The sequence below is a fragment of the Myotis daubentonii genome, chromosome 8, assembly GCF_963259705.1.
Source record: "Myotis daubentonii chromosome 8, mMyoDau2.1, whole genome shotgun sequence".
NCBI classification, from domain to species: domain Eukaryota; kingdom Metazoa; phylum Chordata; class Mammalia; order Chiroptera; family Vespertilionidae; genus Myotis; species Myotis daubentonii.
The window spans coordinates 28,554,443-28,573,717 of NC_081847.1; the positions used below are offsets into that span (position 1 = coordinate 28,554,443).

The 19,275-nt window shown below is 44.8% G+C and overlaps 1 protein-coding gene across 2 annotated transcripts; it reads right to left on the reverse strand.

Moving 5' to 3' along the window:
• Positions 1-6,562: 6,562 nt before the first annotated feature.
• Positions 6,563-19,041, reverse strand: BMP2 (bone morphogenetic protein 2). Of its 2 annotated transcripts, XM_059705581.1 has the most exons (4): positions 17,772-19,041; positions 16,725-17,517; positions 16,262-16,611; positions 6,563-8,752 (listed from the first exon to the last, which is right to left on the reverse strand). In XM_059705581.1, exons 2-4 carry the CDS (start codon positions 16,850-16,852, stop codon positions 7,908-7,910), a joined length of 1,323 nt encoding a protein of 440 aa, XP_059561564.1. In that variant the 5' UTR covers positions 16,853-17,517; positions 17,772-19,041; the 3' UTR covers positions 6,563-7,907. The 2 variants fall into 2 exon arrangements, with proteins under 2 accessions (XP_059561564.1, XP_059561565.1); XM_059705582.1 differs by lacking the exon at positions 16,725-17,517 and having other exon boundaries at positions 6,763-8,752; positions 17,772-19,040.
• Positions 19,042-19,275: the final 234 nt, after the last annotated feature.

The following is a 19,275-nucleotide window of genomic DNA, read 5'->3' on the forward strand; positions in this document are numbered from 1 at the left end:
ATTTCTACTCCTGGCAAAGAAGGATCACCACTGAACTTGCCTCATCCCTGGACAGCCTTATGGGTCCCGACTCAGGTGCCTTCCAGAGAGTAGAGCAACAGCTGCCACGAAGGAAGCTTATTTTTACTCCACTGGGGCTCATACGCCATCATCCCCCTAAATCTCCTAGAAATGGGACGTCATACACAGACTTACACCCATCCAGAGATGCTCCTTTAAATAGTCTCCCTGAGGTTAGCAGCAGTGCCAGTCTCATGTCCTATCTGGGACTAGGGGCTCTCAGAGGCACTGCCTGCCATTCTATAGAAATGCACCTTATCATTTTCTCAAACGTCTAGCAATACCCTCTCTGCTCCTTCATGCCCTGTCCTTAAAAGTACCTCAGTGAACTCGTGAGTACACCAAAGGGTGAAGTTATAACAAGGCACAAGGAAGTATCCTTCAGACCTTGGACCTCAAGACAGCTTCATCAGTAAAAGTGATCTTCAGTGAAAGGCATTCACAAGAGAGAGTAGCTGGAGCTCACTTATGTATTATCTAATACTAGGGGCCTGGTGTATGGGTTTGGTGGGCTCCCTCAACCTGGTCTGTGCCCTCTCACAATCCAGGACCCCTCGGGGGATGTCTGACTGCCGGTTTTGGCCCGATCCCTGCAGGCCAAGCCAAGGGACCCCACCTGTGCACGTGGCCTCTAGTATGCATATAAGATCTTTGGTTAATCTCTTCCCACTCTCTCCACTCCCCACTTCCCTCTGAGATTCATCAGTCTGTTCCATGTTTCCATGCCTGTGCATTGAGCATCTTCCCCCTGGTGGTGAGGGTGCGTCATAGCTACCAGTCCAAAGATAGGACGGCAGAACGGTCACTTAGGCTTTTATATATATAGATGACAAGCTTCGGAGATGTATTTCCTCAAGGCAGGGATAGGTTTTCCTTAGGGCTGCTGTTGTTGGTAAGGATTCTAGAATTCTTCGCCTTCAGCTCTCTTTTCAGCTGAGACTGTCCTTTCTCCACAATTTAATGAAAAGGGAGCCATCAAAAGTAACTTCTGAGCCCTTCTCTACATGGGTAAAATGCTCTGTAGCATCACCAAGGAAGGAGTTATTGTGCTGAGATAGTTTTTAAAAATTACCTCTCTTCTCATGAAAGCTGAATTGATCTCATATGTGTGTATGTGTGTAGGTAGATAGATAGATAGATTGATTGATTTTCTTTTACTCAGCCAAGCTATCTTCAGGCAGCAAACACACACCAAGTCCTATGAGACTAGAAATATTTGCATTTTTCCTGGGCCTATTTTCCTATGTGTATTTAGCTCACCTATTGATTGTCATATGTTTTGCAGGGCCCTGGTGTTTAAGCATCCTTCTTGTCATGGCTTATTGTAGTGATAATACTAACATGCTACTGAGGAAGGTAGGCTTACTAGTGACACCCAGTGACTGAGAGATTTTTAACTCAATGGTAAGGTTTCCTTATAAGAGTAAATTTTGTCAAATTTATATGCACAGGCCAGATGGGCTTCAGAAGATCCTAATTTCCAAGACATTCTATGATGAACAAACGTCAGGGCTCCCGTTTGATCCCCATGCCAGGAAATCCTGCCTGTAAATGAATCAGTGGAGTTGGTAAAGTTTTCCATGGATTTGACTGGATTCCAGCGTAGGGAACCCTGCGAAGAGGAGAGATGGTGAGGCAGCATCTCAGAGGATGAATGAGGGAAAGGGCAGACCTGGAGTGAGGAAAGCACATCAGCTGCAAATTGTGTACACATGCAAAATGGACTTGTGCACACACGTCCAACTTGGCAGACGTATAAAGATGTGTATTTATAACACGCTTCTGAAACATCTCCCTGAAATGAGCGATTTAAATGACTTTGATTTAAAATTAGGCTTTTAAGAATTAAAAGAAAAGAAAAAACCATTTCCAATACTATCTACCAAAAAAGCAAATGCAGCTTCCTGGAGACTGTGTTCTCCACAAACCAAAGCCTTGTGTTTCTGAATGTTGCCTCAAAAAGCAATCTCTTCCCTCCTTCTTTGCCTTGCAACAATCGAAGCAGCTGTGAGCTGGAGCTCAACTTTATTAGTGATTTAAAACACACCCTTGGAAACTAAGCTGGCTTTTTTTTTTTTTGTTCATCCAGGTGGGAAGCGTGTTCCAGCAAATGGGAACAACACTTCACAAAGTTCTCAAACAGATAATGCCTTCAGAGCTCAACATCAAAATAATCTCCTACCAGCCATCTACCCAACAAAAGGCCAGGGCAACCTGGTAAGAAAACTAAGCCTTCCATATAAAGACAAAGATAAAATAGTCAGCTGCCAGGCTTCAACATCTTTAAAAATGCCTTTTCAATCTTTAACTTTTGTCAGGGTGGTTGTCTAGCAACCGAGTGCTGAAAAGAAACTCCACCCAAAACAAAGTGAAACAATACAGACACTTAACTTCATGAGTGCGTGTGCGTGTGTTAAGATTCTCAGCGTGCAAAGAGAGAAACTCGCTTTCAGACAATTAAAACAGAAAAGGTCCCTGAGTGTAGATGGCAGGAAAGGAAGTTGGGAGTGAGTAAAAAGCAACTTGCAAATGCGTAATGCGGGATGAGGGTATAGTTTCCACACACTGGGCTAAAGCAAGGTTTACACTCTTAAGTAATAAAAACAAACCATTAAGCTGGGCCCAGCACTGTCAGGAAGTATAAAACAGTTCTTGAAACTTTGCAGTTACTATACAAAAGCTTTTCATAAACTCTGTTTCCTGATCTTCATTAAACGTTCACATCAAGTTGCCATGGGGCAATTAGCTTGCCTCCTGAAATCAATAAAAAATCAACAATTTGGAAATAGTTGTACAGTAAAATAGTTCAATAATTATTCTCTCATAGTGTTGTGGCCAAGTGGTTCCAGTGTAAATGCAGTCCAGATGAGATCATGCTCCTTACGAGGGAAGCTTTAAGCAAATCGCTGGTCTGCAGAGAGATCTCATCAGAGCGGACGGCAACAATAACGCACTCCTGGCACTGCCTTGGACGGGGCCCCGGGGCGCGGGCAAACTCAGGCTGGAAGTGGTGTTCCAGTCGGTGCCTGGCATGCTGCTTCAGCACCTCAGAGGCACTCAATCCAAAACATAGAGACCCCAGTGAAATGATAAACCCAATGAATAAAAACGTAGGCACCCTACACTCAGCATTTTGACTTTAGAAAGGAAGAAATCAAAAATTTCCCTTAGGTATATATACACATACATATATAATATAGATGTATATATGTACATACATATATATAATATCCAAAGGAAAAACATATCTTTGTGTATGTATGTAATATATGCAAATATAATATCTACATATGACATAGGTATTATATATAAAAGATACATTTGAGATAAGGAATTCATTCATCCCAGGATTTATTCAACAAATATTCAAATCTGTGTTGCTTGTAAGAAATATTCAAAAGTGCTCCCCTAACAGTAAAATGAGGCTGCCGGGTGACCCTCATGGGACACTGGCTGAAAAGGAGGTGCAAACACAAAGTTCTTTCTTTGCTGATCCCCTTTGCAGAGGGAAATCGCTTCCCTTTGCTTTTTCGAGCCCATTCACTTCAGCACCTTATGTGAAGCTAGCCTCCTCGGCATCATAAATTCCAATCTCCGTGAAATCAAACCTCAAATACCAGGTTGGGCAGCTTTATATCACCCTCTAGGCTCAATGGTGTTGTACAGCAAACTGTCTTAGAACTTAAAAAAAAAAAAAAAAGTCAAGCATCATCTTTTAGAATAAACAAATGCTTCAAATGTATGACATCTAGTTGCTGCCTTCAAAGGGAAAACTTTTAACTCAGACGCTTGGCACTAAGATCACACGGGATCAACTCAGTGGACTGACTTAAGTGTTAAACTTTTTTAAAGTACGTTAAGGGCTTGCACCTGCTCCCCCATCCACATAGATGTACTGACACGTATTTGACTAAACTGACTGCGTACATGCCCAAGCAAGCAAGCAAGGCAGATTTTACAAGATAAGCAACCAAGTGTTTTCATGTCTGAGGGTGGCTAGAACACAAAATTGCCAGTCATCTTGTGGGGGAAAAGAATGCCTTTGAAAAAACTATGTAGGGCATCATTTCAGGTATGGTGAAATGTACTCCAATGCCATCCTGTACACAGGTTTTGTTGTTTGTTTGTTTTCCTCTGTAAGTGCCACTTGTTAGAGGAGCCTCGACTTGGCCCAACTTTCTGCTGTTGTGATTAAGAAGATAATTATGAGTCTTCCTTGGGGACAGCGAGGAAGAGCTTCACCTGGGAGCACATTAGAAATGCAGAATCTCAGGCCCCACCCCAGACTTACTGAAACAACCTATAACCCAATCCCAGCGGGTCTGTATACACATCAATGCGGCATTCTCCCCGAGGCAGTGCTGGTGACTCATGCGCACATTAAAACCTAAGAAGTCTTACTTAGAGCAAGTCAGGTAGAAGTTCACTTTGAAGTTTGCAGGGCAGAGAGATGGTCAGAAACTCTGCCCTGGAGAATAGCATAAGGCTGTAATTTATGTCAGCAGGGTGGAGGGAAGAGGAGAGCAATCTACCTACCCCCGTGAAGTGGACTTGCATTTCTTCCCCCATCTCATCCTACCCGCCCCTTGCAAAAAATAAGTAAATAAAACAGAGAAGGAATAGTGCCAGGCATTCTTACCTCTTTATAATTGCCCAGTCCTGTCACACTTATCTTTATGCAAGGCTATGCTTCTTGGGCCTTATAACAGATTGGGCAGAGGAGCGGGGCTGTGGCATCTAACATTCAGTGAGTCAATATCTTAATATTAATATGACTATAGAATAGAAATATGCTATTTTAACAAGTGCTGTGAATTGCACAAATGATTTTTCCACCTCCAATAAAAAACTGAGGGGAAAATATAGAACTTAGATTATCTAGTGCTTATGTGGCTTGCTAGATCAGATTTACAGATCTCTCCACTCTTGGCCTCTCGAGATGCAATGTAAAGTAGCAATCGCAGGAGAAATTATGAAAAGGTGGAAGCACAGATAAATGTGTAAACCATTCATCCTCCCCCTCCCCAATTTTGAAGTAAAAGAAAAAATGAACAGAGCATTCTGGACCCGCCATGCAGGTTACAATCAGGCCAAGAAGGCGCATGACGCAGCCCAGACAAGCACAAAAACAGATGACACAATTTAATATACTTTGAAAGGCGATCCCCCAAATTCAGAAACTACTACACTTCTTAAAGCACCAACTCTAAAAGGATTCAAAGGTTCCTACAGAATAGTAACTGAAGATTCAAGAGAGTCAATGTCATGGGCTTAGTTGTGACACACTTTTTTTTCTCAGAATGAGGAACTTAAGCCAAAATGTGTGTAACGACACAAAATGTAAGAATATTCTGTTTCTCAAAGGAGCTGCCAAGAGGGTCAGAGTCCTCAACTATTATAAAATCTCTGTAACTAAATTGAAAATGCCATCATGTATACATATGAAATATCTATTACATAATTCTGCATATGTATAATTACACATATTATATACTGTATATGTGTATATATTTACACATATTTTATATATATATATATACATGCAAGCAAAAACATTTGAGTTGATACCAATGAAAACCACTTTAACCAAGTAAATCAGAACCAATGAAACAGAAATCAAGAGTGGCTGCAACTGCCAAATGGATGTAAATGCTTGTGCTATACTCTCACTCTCTGGAGTATTTAAACTGTTAAGACTGTGCAGTCTGTCCCTCATTCCCATGGCAAGAAAGGGTGGAGAATGGCTGGAGGACAGAGCCTACCCTTTCCTGTCAAGTTGGATCTAATCCTCATGATCCTCACCTTCATGAGAGCAATAGGGATACAAGATAAAAAGAAACTAAAAGATTATAACAGAAGGAATAAAAGACAGCTCGTTATTAATTTAAAAAATATGATCTACATAATCTCGAGCGAGGCAAGGATTAAACCTATCACACCCAAAATGTAACTATGTTCACGGTCATCGCAAGTTCATTTCTGGGAAGAATCTGGTTGTAAGAGTCTATTCCATTGCTAACACACCTTTTTTTTTTTTTTTTTTTTTTTCTTTCAGCCAACTCCAAGGCACGGATATTAGAACTAGGCCTCACCAATCTTAGCAGGACCAGAGGTGACACAAATTCCTAGAAACGGACCTAAAATACTTCCAGTAAAATAATGGGGAGTTGTGGGTTTGCTGGCTGTACTGCCATACCCACCCACAGAACCCTTCCTTGGGTCTGATTTCAGCCCGGAGCACAGAAGCCCTGCCACGGTAAGTGTTCATTCTGAGCAGCCTAATTTGGCTTCATTCTGCTTGGGCTTCAGTCCAATTGGCAGATGGCCTTGTAGAAGCTGATCTCAGACACTTTCCCTTTCTAATTTATTGGCACCGTTGCCTCTGTTGCATGGGATATCATCTCTGAAACTTTATCTTGGATTCCCCAGGTTTTGCCTGTTTTGTAGCTTCGGTTTTCTCTTAAATCTTTCTGCCCCAAAGAGGTTCATGTGAAATACTAAATCACTGGTAATTCCTTTAGTGCAAATACGAATTATCAAGTGACTTGCTTGCAAATTTCCTACCATTCCTTGCCTTTTCCCCACCTCCCTCCAAAAGGGGTAACTTCAGAAGCAAAAACATGGAAACCCAAGGTAATCACTATGAACACTGTACAAACACATCATTTTCTCTTCTTACAGGCTGGACTTTATAAAATGAAATGCCAGAGCTTTGAAATTTATTATCTGAAATAAGTTTAACATTTGGAGAAATGTGTTCAAACACGTAACCTTGGAAAGAAAAGCAAGCTGATCGAACAGAGAATGGGGTGGGCAGAAAACATGATGAGTGCAATTTTGCTGTGTGTTGGGCGAAGTTCGAGAATTGGGTCCTTCTGAGCATAAAGAGCTCCCAGATGAGGTAAAAGTTAAATGCAAATCAATTTCCAAGTCTTCATGAGGGCCACTGGAAATGAATTTTAATTATACATGACCACAATATCAATAATGAAGAAATCTTATGTTTTATTTCATCCTTTGGCCAGACCAGCCCCTTTGAAGGGACCACTAGTTTAGGAAAGAAGAACAACAAACCATCATTCACTTTCCTGCAGGTTTATCATTTTCCTAATTATGTCTATTGGTCCTGCTTTACTCTTTCTGCAAATTAAGGGGTGGGGGAAGGGTTTCTATATTAGATCAGCATTGTCTGGTTCTTATCCAAATATTCCACCTAATAAGGACATTAAGTTCTCATGGACTGGACAACCACTCTGCAACATTCCTGAGAATTGAATAATATAATAATCTTGAAAGTCAGCAGAGTAGATTATCCACTTTTTTTTTTTTTTCTGGACTTGAACTTGTGACCTTAACAGTAGCACTGCAAAAAGCAAATGTGCTAAGCACTTTGCCAGAGTAACCTTCCATGTAGACTTTTCATCTTAAATACACACAACTGAAAACAACTACAATTTTTGGAAAATTATGTACAAACCCAATACTTCTTTTGATTACATATAAATACAAATTAGCTATTTTTCCTAAAAAGTGGTTATAATAGTAAATAAATACAAAATAAATCTGACCATTATACTTCATGTGCTGGGGTTGAACCCATATAAAATGTACAACTAAATACATTTTAAAATCTTTAAGGAATAATTCTCTGATTAAAATATTTGTTTTCCCAACTTCTTTTCGTAGATATAAATATATTTTTCAAAATAGCTGTGGGTTTTTTTTCTCTCTCCATTCCATTCCATAAATAAAGTCTTCATTGGGAAATATTAAAGTGTCAACTTGGGGTTTTTTTTTTTCTCCTAAAATATATATATATATATATATATTTATTTTATTTTGCTGTGCTAACGACACCCGCAACCCTCCACAACCATGTCCTGATAGTTCTTTAATACGACCTTTTCGTTTTCGTCAAGGTACAGCATGGAGATAGCACTCAGTTCCGTGGGGACACAGCACGCCTTAGGAATCTTAGAGTTAACGGAGTTGACCAACGTCTGAACAATGGCGTGATTAGTGGAGTTCAGGTGATCGGCCAGGGGAAAGGGGCACTCCCCATGGCAGTAAAAGGCATGATACCCTGGGGGGGCTACGATCCAGTCATTCCACCCCACGTCGCTGAAGTCCACATACAGAGGGTGCCGCTTACAGCTGGACTTGAGGCGTTTGCGCTGCTTGTGTTTCGCTTGACGCTTTTCTCTTTTGTGCAGAGGACGTCCTTTCCCATCATGGCCAAACGTTACCAACAGCGGTCTGATTTGGGACCAGCTGTGCTCGTCTTGGTGCAAAGACCTGCTAATCCTAACGTGTCTCTTGGAGACACCCGGGTTCTCCTCTAAGTGGGCCACTTCCACTACGAACCCGTGGTTGGCGAGTCTCTGCGCGGTCCACCGCATCACCGCAGGGGTGACGTCGAAACTCTCCCATCTGCTGGCATTCTGATTCACCAACCTGGTGTCCAAAAGTCTGGTCACGGGGAACTTCGAGTTGCCTGCTGCAGGTTTTATAATTTCATAAATATTTATTCGGTGATGGAAACTGCTATTGTTTTCCAAAGTTTCCTGCATCTGTTCCCGAAAAACCTGAAGTTCGGCTGAGGTGATAAACTCCTCGGTGGGGATGGAAGTTAAGTTGAAGAAGAATCGCCGGGTTGTTTTTCCACTCATTTCAGGCAGTTCTTCCAAAGATTCTAATTTGATATAAAAAGATGGGGGGGGGGGAGAAGAAAAATACTTGGGTAAGATAAGTCATGACAATCTGATTGTATGTAAGAATTTGTAAATCTCACTTCAGCCATGTATAATTGATTTCACCCATGTATAAGTTGGCAGCCAGAAGATAAAAAATTCCCCCTTTCAGCTAAAAATAGTCTCCCTTTTCTATACATTTATGTTAATATGCATATCATGAAACACAAGGTCATCATTCATTGTTATGTTTTTAATGAAATACATGAATACTGCTTCCAGGTGGCTGTAATAATGGGGGAAATGGTGAATCATTTCTTTGGAATTCACAGACTTTAGGGCCAAAAAAAAAAAGTCAGCACTATAGTTAGTAGAGGTCTAATGAGTGAGGATTTGAGGAAATTATTGCATTTCGTAAAAAGAAAAAGGCTTTAATGTCAATCCCTTAAGCAGTTTTCTAAAACATTGCTCTGCAATTTAGATGATTTACAAATCTCGATATACAGATTTCAGTTTCCTAATTAAAGACTCTGAAACTCAACATCAACGATGACATTTTGCAAAGCACACCCTACTATTTTACTCAAAAATCCAGAGACAAAGGCATGTACAGGAATCTACTTCTTTGCAAACGTAAGGGTGGTACTGGGACACTGTAGTAATTAAGGCCAGACAATTTCAAGAGAAATACCTTCCCAAGTGTTGTCTGTCCTCTCACCTCCTTATGACCTCAACATCAAAATCTCATTTTAGATGCTTTTAAAAGAAACATAATGACTCTCCTCTGTTTGTAATTCCTTTATCTTTTCAAAAAATAAATCATCTTAAAAAACAAACACCTGCCCAAGAATAGACACAAAACAAAACAACTGATAAAAATCTATAAAAAGGCCATTATAACAGATGTAACACAGAAAGATAATCTCATTCTATTACAGAATAATCTTTATATATCTACTGTCATTATTTCAAAATAGACATTTAAGTGGGTTATGCATAAATGTTCTTTCTGATTTAATATTCCTGAATTTCAATAATAAATACTGTTTTTTAAGCAAACAATAAAAAAAATAGCATAGCACCTTGAATGATGTAGTCTGCAAATCATCATAGGTACACAGTGTTATTAAACGGATAGTACACAACACTAGAATTTGAAATATTTAAGTTCATTTTCTTCTAGCTTTACCACATCCTGTCAGCTGACTTTCAAAAAATATATCTGCTTTATTCAGGATCCAACGTAAATGCTAACAAAATCTCTTTGGCCACAGTTCCAGGTCATCACCTTAAGAGGATACCATATTTTCATTAATTTTATTGTTGTATTTTTCCTAACTCAAAGAGCTAGGAAACCTGTGTAAACCTTCATCATCAAAGCAGCCGTGATCAATGCAAGCTAAGTGGAAGCATTGCGTTCAAGAGGGGCAGTTTATGCCAAATTATGGGACAATGCTTCAATGTGAAGCTTCTCCAACTCTAACCTTCACACGAAACACCTCGACACCTTACATTTTCAAGTGTAGGTTCTGATTCAGTGGGTCTGGGGTAGGGCCTGAGATTCTGCATTTCTAGGCGAGGTGATACTGTGAGCTCATGGACTGCCCTTGGAGGGGAAAGGTTTTAAGGGATGCTTTTCACATTCAAGTACAAATTGCTGGGAGCACATTTTTACGTGCCTTTTTGTTGAATAATATGAAAATGCCCAGAACCACTAGTGTTGGCCAGGAATGAGCTGAGGCCCAATGAAGTAGAAAGACCTCCTAAAACTCGTTTACTTGGACACAGAGACTTTCAGGCCAAGAAGTGAGCCCTCTAACCCACACCAACTGGGGATACCTTTTGAGAGCCACCCACATTCTAAACCGCACTGTAAGTGAGCAATACTGCAGACCAAGCACTATTTTTAAAATAACCTTCCCACCAATGGAACTGGGCTCTCAGCGGTTCCCAACAAGCATCAAGAGCTGTAGTTAGCTCCTTTTCCTCTCCTCCTTGAAATTCAGGAGCCCTCTGATATTTTCCCTGAGTGCATTCTTTAAGTAGAGAAGCCAAGGGGTATCAGAGGAAACAGGTTACCAGAGGAAAAAAGGAATGAAATAAAAATCAGCCATGTTCCCCAGACACAATGCCCCACAGCCAGACCTGAGCCTGACCTCTCCGGATGCCAGAACCCCTAAGAACACCTTCTTTTCTTTTAAGAGGAAGGAAAGGCAAGTTATCCAGGGCATTTGCTGACCAGCTATATTAATGAAGGTGCCTAGAGAAATCCCAATTGCATCAGAAACTCTGAATCTAAATCCATAAATTTTCTTTGTTTTTTAAAATATATATTTTATTGATATTTTTACAGAGAGGAAGGGAGAGGGATAGAGAGTTAGAAACATCAATGAGAGAGAAACATCGATCAGCTGCCTCCTGCACACCCCCCACTGGGGATGTGCCTGCAACCAAGGTACATGCCCTTGACCGGAATCGAACCTGGGACCCTTCAGTCCGCAGGCCAACGCTCTATCCACTGAGCCAAACCGATCAGGACTAAATCCATAAATTTTCAAAAATTTATAAACACAGACACATGGATACACACGCATAGCCAGAGGAGGACAAGGAAGGGACATTCTCCAAGGCAAGCATGAGAAACAGGTAACTGAAGTAAAGATGATGAGTATAAAGGAGGCAGAATATAGAACAGTAACCCTCTAAAGATAAATATAAAATTGAATCAGATAAAATTGCCACCTTTTGACCAGATTTGACCTATAAAAACGGCAATTTCATGTGCTTCATAATCTCACTGGGGATATGTGGCAAAAAGGATAATCACTTAGTTACCTTAACAAAGGGGTGGGGTGGGGAGCACTGCTGAATAACATCACCTTTCTCTGACTTTCAGCTTCATCTCAGTCAACTTATTCCTCGAAGGAGCCCTCTTTCTCCTTAATACAAAAGCCTGCAAGACAACACACCCCTGACTACAGACTCAGGTCAGAGAAGTAAGTGAGAAGTTCTCTGAAACCCCCAACATCAAGTTTTTCTTCAGGGTTGAAAAATCAAAAGCGATGTGAAATAAAGTAAATTAAAGGGAGGAAAAAAAAAACCTTCTGCAAATGATCACAGCAAGCTTGGGGAGTCTGAAAATAGAGAGCATTTACCTAAGTAGCTAATGTATGCTTTTTTGGAGGTTTATACAGTTGTTAATTCTCTGGAAATAACTCTTGTGGAATAATCTGAACTTGCCAAGGGATTTGAGGATTCCAGCCTATCTCAGACCTGGGTTCCTGAACCCAGTTCTTAACCAAATAAATGTTCTTCACATTTATTTAAAAGTTCTTAACCAAATAAATGAAGCTATGATGGCGAATACGTAGGGGAAAGAAAAATAAGGCAAGGGCATTTAACCCCTCCTTCAAAAGCGAAGAACCATCTATACTCTGTCAATTCTTCATCTACATCAAAATAATCCAAAGATAAGGATGAATTCTCCCAGCCAGCCTAGGTCTACTCTGGCCTGCTCTTTCCTAAATAAGGGGAGAATATGACCTAAAAGAAAAAAGTAATAATGCTAATGATAGCTAGGGTGATGAATGCTTCTTTGCACTGGCTTGGGACTGCAGCTTTATAGGAATTATCTCACATCAAATTGAATCCAGAGAAACTACTATCTCATTTTGTGAATGAAATAGTTGGACTCAGAGAGGTTATGTGACTTTCCTAAGGTCACAGAGCTAGTAAATGAAGAGCAGAGCTATGGACTTCTGTCTATTGCATTTCCCAAGATTCCGGCCACTAGACGGCACTACATAACATAGAGATGAGTCAAAAACTCAAGCAAAAGTCAGAACTATTAGGAGTACTCTAATAATTAATATAATGATAACCATACGGTGAGTTATTTCCCAGCTAATGGGATAGAAACACACTACCCAAGTGTGGTGGAGGGAGCACAAAGAACTAAATGAGCAGAAGAGTACAGTGGCGGGGCCTACTGGGACATACAGATCTTGTTTGGAACCACTGATATTTTGTGGCTGCCTTTTTGTCCTATAGTATGGTGAGTTTTAGCAAAAAGGTGAGTGATCATAATGTTTTGAGAATTTGCAACACAATCTGGACCCCCCCCCCCAAAAAAAAGGTCCATTAAGATAACAATAACAAAAACCTGGGGATATTCCAGAAAATCAGTAAGGTTGGAAATTACTGTCCTGAAAATCAAAGTGGTTGAGAATAATAAATGATACTTTCTAGAATATAAAATAATGGTTATAGAATTGCTATATCAAGGAGAAAAGATAAAACACAAAGGTTACACTGACTCAATTTTTTAAAAAGACAACGAAGGAGAGGGTATAATCACTAACCCTGATTTGGCTTCTACCCACACTTAGCTCCCACACTTTTGGAATGATGCAGTGCCCTCTTATTGTCCTCTGACTACTTAGTGAAATACACAAAGGGCAAGTCTAAAAAACAAAGACAAAATAGCTCAAAGAGAAAGGAGCGAGATTATAGAGCAGTGGTTCTCAACCTTCCTAATGCCACGACCCTTTTACAGTTCCTCATGTTGTGGTGACCCCCAATCATAAAATTATTTTCGTTGCTACTTCATAACTGTAATGTTGCTACTGTTATGAATCGTCATGTAAATATCTGATATGCAGGATGTATTTTCATTGTTACAAATTGGACATAATGAAAGCATAGTGATTAATCACAAAAATAATATGTAATTATATGTGTGTTTTCCATTGGTCTTGGGCGACCCCTGTGAAAGGGTCGTTCGACCCCCAAAGGGGTCGCGACCCACAGGTTGAGAACCGCTGTTATAGAGGAATCACACACACACACACACACACACACACACACACACACACAGGACAGAAAACAGGGCAAGAACTACCACTGGGCACCACAGCCTCAGTCTTTCTGAGCACTTCCAAATAGAATGTCTCTCCTACTCATAGGGATCTTTCATAATCACACTGAAATACCTGGGGACACTAGGGAAGCACACCAGGAAAGTGTTGCTTTCGGGGTGTCAAATGTCCAAATCCTTTGGTTGCCCTGGGAATGTGACCCAAGTTCTCCTTCATGGGGACGTTCCTGTTGTACGGATATTATCACAATAATTATATCGGTGGGAATGCGGTTAATCTTTATGTCAAAACTTTTGTCACAGAGGCAAATAATTCAGGTATTTCATGCAAAAAGACTGTCTTTCAGAGTCTGGAGAGCAAGCATGTGGTCCTTGTATATTCCAATCTGACAGGAAACTGTAAAGACTGTTTGCACAGCCAATGAAGTCAACCCATTTCAATGTGTTTCTCACTACAGCAAAGCACAAAACACTCTTTCCAATTAGAGAAGTAATTTTTCTATACTCAGTGGCAGTTTGCAAGGCTTATGTGGCCGAAGCACTTCTTAATGACTTTGAAAAAAGAAAATTTTTTCAGCACTTGGGCTTTCCCGGATAAAAGCCATTGCAGAAAGGACAAGACAAAGTTTAAGAGGAGAAATGACAACTGATAATTTTGTCTCAGATCACCTTCCATGTGGTCCCTTTATCTTCACACATTGGTTGGAAGAATGCCATCATATCTTTTGTCTCGTAATTTCACCAAATCTCCCAGATCCCACCCACAAATAAAACCAACAAGTAATTCTTGGAATCCGACCCTTTGGTCCTTTACCAGAGAAATACCTATTAATTCTATATGAACCAAATTCTGCTCTTAAGCCAGCAGCCTTAACCATATGGTTTATTAAAAGACTTTTAGTGCTATCCATGCCACAAGGATGTTTATAAAAACCAAATTCTGGTTATACAGATATAAAATGGTCTTCAAATAGTGTAATATGTAGCCTAATGTTGATATACTGGTTGTAACAAGAAATGGATTTGCTGAAATTTGGGGCAAAAATTACATAGCTTTCCTCCATCATCTAACTGCATTAAGATCTGAGGTTATTAAAAGTTGATTTTAAGCAAGTTGGTAACTTCTGTACTATTTCACACATAACTTTTACATTTTTTAAAGATACAGCTTCTGACGTATTAACTAAGCATGCTATTTAAGTTAAAATAACACATTCAAAGAATTTGCAGCCAGTTCAGTTTTGATTAAGCCACTTCTAGAGAAAGAAATATGTAGACGTCACTGATGGAATCCTCATGCACCTGAGGGTTTTTGGTGCCAAATGATTTAAATGATCTTCCTTTTATGTTATAAGAGACACATACTTGGCCTTAACAGTAAAGAATGGTTTCCATGCTAAACTTCCAGGAGAGGTGGCTCAAGCAGCCGTTCTTATTTTTCTACCCCCCAGAAAAACTATTCTAACAAGCATCAGCTGAAAATGATGAGCTGGCTCTCTAATCACTGCAAGGTTATGATGAAAACATTTCTATATATCAGATTGTAGATTCCACTTGAAATTTACCACCTCAGCAGGGCTAGGCAAGAAAAAGGGAACTTCGCTCCCAGCTCTCCAATAGCCAACAAGTGGTTGCCCGGTGACATGCAACTTTGTACCCTTCTCTAGAACTTGAAGGAACCTGTGCTCTATTTAGAATGTATTAAGCCAAAGGGGCAATTTAAAAGTGTAGAAAAAGAATTGAAGTGGAACATATTTTTGACCAATTGCTCTAAAAATCTAGGTACAACACAGCTCTCAAGAGCTGCTCTAAGACATTTCATATCCACTGAATGCCTTTCTGATGAAACCAGCAGAATACCCTACCTTAGAAAAACCGCATCCAGTATCATAAAAGAAAATCCACATTTCAATGCACGTGAAGGAAAACAGGCAGCTGCTGCAAAAGCTTCATCTGAGGCTTCCCTAGTCTCTACTGGGAGTTCATCTCAGATTTAAGCACAAGACAAGAAAGTCATTGTGGAAACAGTAAGATTGATTGTGGAATTGATCTCCCACGGGGATTAGATAGGGATTCGAAATTTTCCAAACCAGGCCCAGATCAACTGTAAATTAGAAAGACTGTGGGCCCTGGGCTTTGATTTTTCAATACAAGCTCTGAAAATTCTGCCCTTGGCTCTGTCTAGCCTGAAACCCCCGCTTAAGCAGGGGAGGCAGATTTATAGAGTGAGGGTTTCCAAACAGACGGAAAGTGATCCCAATCTGCCCTCCTCCTTCTCATCTTCCCCTATGGAATTCTTGCACGTTTAGCAGACTAGGGGCATGCCTTTTGCCCTCATCTTTCCCATCACTTGATTTCTCTCCAGTTCCAGGAGGAGGAGTCGCTCTGCTGGCTGCAAGCCAGGAAAAGGGTGCGGATTTACCAATGGGGAATCCCTGGCTCCCCCACCACACAGGCAGGCAGTGAGTTACAGCCAGGTTCGGAAAGGTTCTATCAGAGACAAGACTGGAAAAGGCTTCCGTGCCCTGGCCAAGCTGCCCTTCCAGGGATGCCCGCAGTCTGCCCAGGGTGGGGCGCTTTGCGGGGGGTCTCCCCGCCCCCGTCCCCGCCCTCACTCCCCTGCTCCACGCCTCACCTTCGTGGTGGAAGCTGCGCACCGTGTTGGCGAGGCTAGCTGCCCTCTCCAGCCGGTGGTCCGGGGCGGGCGCGCCCGGCTGGCCCGAGTGCCGGCGGTACAGGTCCAGCATGTAGGGGGGCACCACAGCGTCCCTGCTGGGGGTGGGTCTCTGCTTCAGGCCGAACATGCTGAGCAGCCGCAACTCGAACTCGCTCAGGACGTCGTCCGAGGGCTGGGACGAGGAGCGGCCAGCTGACGCCGCGAACTTCCTCCGGCCCAGCTCGGGAATGAGGCTGGCCGCGCCGCCCAGGAGGACCTGGGGAAGCAGCAACGCTAGAAGACAGCGGGTCCCGGCCACCATGGTCGACCTGCAGACAGGGCCGACGTGAGTCACCGAGTTCCCCGCCCAGCCCTCCCCCATTCCGCCCCCGCGGCCTCGGCTCCCGCTCGGTCCGCCCGCCTCCTCCACCAGGGTGCCCACCTGGCTTGCGCCATTTGCGGGGATACTTCAGAGCAGCGGAAGCTAGGACGTTTCGGAGAATGGAAGGGCCCCAGTTCCTGAGCCTTCAGGCTTTCTCCCTCCCATTCCCCTCTTAATTCCTCTGACATCCCCCCCAGCGTCAATGACTGTCACCTCTATTTTCTATGAGACTCGCGCCGAAACTGTGCGGGGAACCTGGGAAAACCACTACTGGGTCTGACACCCCTTGTTTGTCCTCTAAACAAACGCAAGCACACACTGCTCAGCGCTCGCTCGCAATAAAAACACGCACAAATGGTGCATGTGACTTCCTCAGAGGCACTGTATAGAACTTCCTGATACACACACAAAGTCTATGAGTTCCAGACCTGGTCAACTCAAGGCCACAACTTCCAAAGCCTCTACAACTTGTGGCCCACGCCTCTAACCTCAGGGATGCCAGGGCAGGCCACTCCAATCCGGGACCCTTCCCCCTGATGCAGCCAAGATACAAAGCTATCTTCCTGGGATTGCGTTAATGGCTAATATCTATGAATTCACATGTCAGTACAAGGTGTCCCTCGAATTCCTGGAAACAAACAGGGAGAAACCCCAACTTTCAGTCAAGCCCCAAACGGGACGCGGCTCCGAGCAGAGACAGCAGGTCTCCTGGAGAAACTTGACGAAGGGAGAAGGGATGTCCCACGGCAGGACATACAGGTTGGCAGCTAACGGGTGAAAGCCAGGGGCATCCTCTCCAGGGGATCTCTGACTTTCTTTAATCATCGAAGTGTTAACAGCCCTAATAAAATACCTAAGAGGAGGAGGAGGAGGAGGGGCGGAAGAGTTTGAGCCAAAAGGGCGAGGCTGTCGCCGGGGAGAAGGGGGTGGGGTTGGGGGGGCAGTTGTATGGGGGCATTCCAGCAGGGGCTCGGCTGCACGTGGACTTGGAGGGGGGTCTGTTTACGTCCGGCCTGGCGGGACCCGGGATGGGGAAGGACTCAGCTATAGCGGCCGCCCGGGCACCGCGCCACCCCCGAGTCTGAGCCCCGGGCCCACGTCCTCTACCTTTAGGAGACCGCAGACCGTCTAAGAAGCACGCGGGGACACGTCCATTGAAAGAGCCTCCACATGGAAAAAGCTCTGGCCGAAGGACCTGGCGCGGGGAGCGAGTTCCCTTCCTTTGCCTCCTCCTTCTCCTCCCGGGTGCCGGCCGGGCAGTTCCTCTCCTCCGGCAGGGAGCGGCGGCTCGCGGTCGGGCCCAGAAGAGTGGCGGGCCGACGGGGTTCGGAGGCGGTACGGCTCGGTCCACCGGGGCCAAGGCACCGGCACGCAGTGGGGAAGCACAAGTTATTCTCCCTGCAAGTTCAAGAAGTCTCCAGCCAAGTGCTGACACACAACAACAGCGAGCAGGGGGAGGAGTGCGGGGCAGGGAAGGGAAGGGGAAAAGGAAAAGTCGGTGCTGTTGTCGTCCTTACGAACCCGCGCCCGCGGGACGCGTGGCCCCGCGCGGGACCGGCTCCGGGACTCGGGGGGCGAAGGTAGGGCGCTCCGCGCTAGCTCCGCCGCGGCCCATGGTTCGGAGCAGCCATCCTGGGCGACGGGGGGTCCGGGGAAGGGCGCAGCGGCGATCTCGGTGCCAGGCGAGTTGCCCCCCCGCATCACTCTGCCTGACTCCAGCGCACCCCCATCCGCGCTCGCCAGCTGAAACCCCCGCGGCTCCGGCGCTGCGTCGTCCTCGGGCGCATTCTCCGGCGAGTCCAGCAGAGTCCCGGCCGCCGAGGCGGGTGGTCGCGCTCTCCTGGCCCCCGGGGCCAAGCTGCGGTCGCGTTGGCGGCCAGTCAGGGGGCCAATCACACTTCGGCCGGTGCGTCCCTAGCCTCCGAGCTCCCGCAGGAGGCGATCGGCATCGCGGCGCTCAGGCTCGGCTCCCGGGCGCTCTGCGCGCCGGTCCTTCGCTCCGGCGCGGCCCGGGCAGCTGAGGCCACGGCGCAGGGGCGCGCACGGCCGGGCGCTCTAGCCCGAGCCGGTCTGCGGCGCGCGGATGCCTCGGAGACCCCAGTAATCCCGGAGGCGTTCGCCCCGAAGTCGTTCGGGTCGGCGGCGGAGCCCGTGGAGGCTGGCGTCCGGCGGCGGCTGACAGTCCCCGGCGGGGTGTGGGAAGCGGAGCGGCGGGCGCAGCGCGAGCCGGGCTCAGCGCAGCGCGGCGGGGCGAAGACTCCGGCGGCGGCGGCGGCGGCGCCGTGGCGCGGCGCTCGCGGCTTTTAAAGGGGACGCCGCCTGCCGTCTCCCTCCCGGCCGCGGCGAACACCTCCCCCTCGATGGCGCGGCTCGCCGGGGATCCCCGAGCGGGCGGGAGCTGCGCGCAGGGGTGTGGACGGCGCGCCGGGGCAGCCGCGGCGGGGTGGGGCGGAGGGCGGGGACGCGCGGCCGCTGACGGGGGCGCTCGCGCCTCCAGCCCCTGTCCTCACCCGGGAGATCTCCTGGGGCGCCTGACCCTGGCTCTCGCTGCAGGGGCGCCATCCGGGACAGATGCGGGGGTTAAGCCCTGATTTCCCTAACTGGCCCGTTA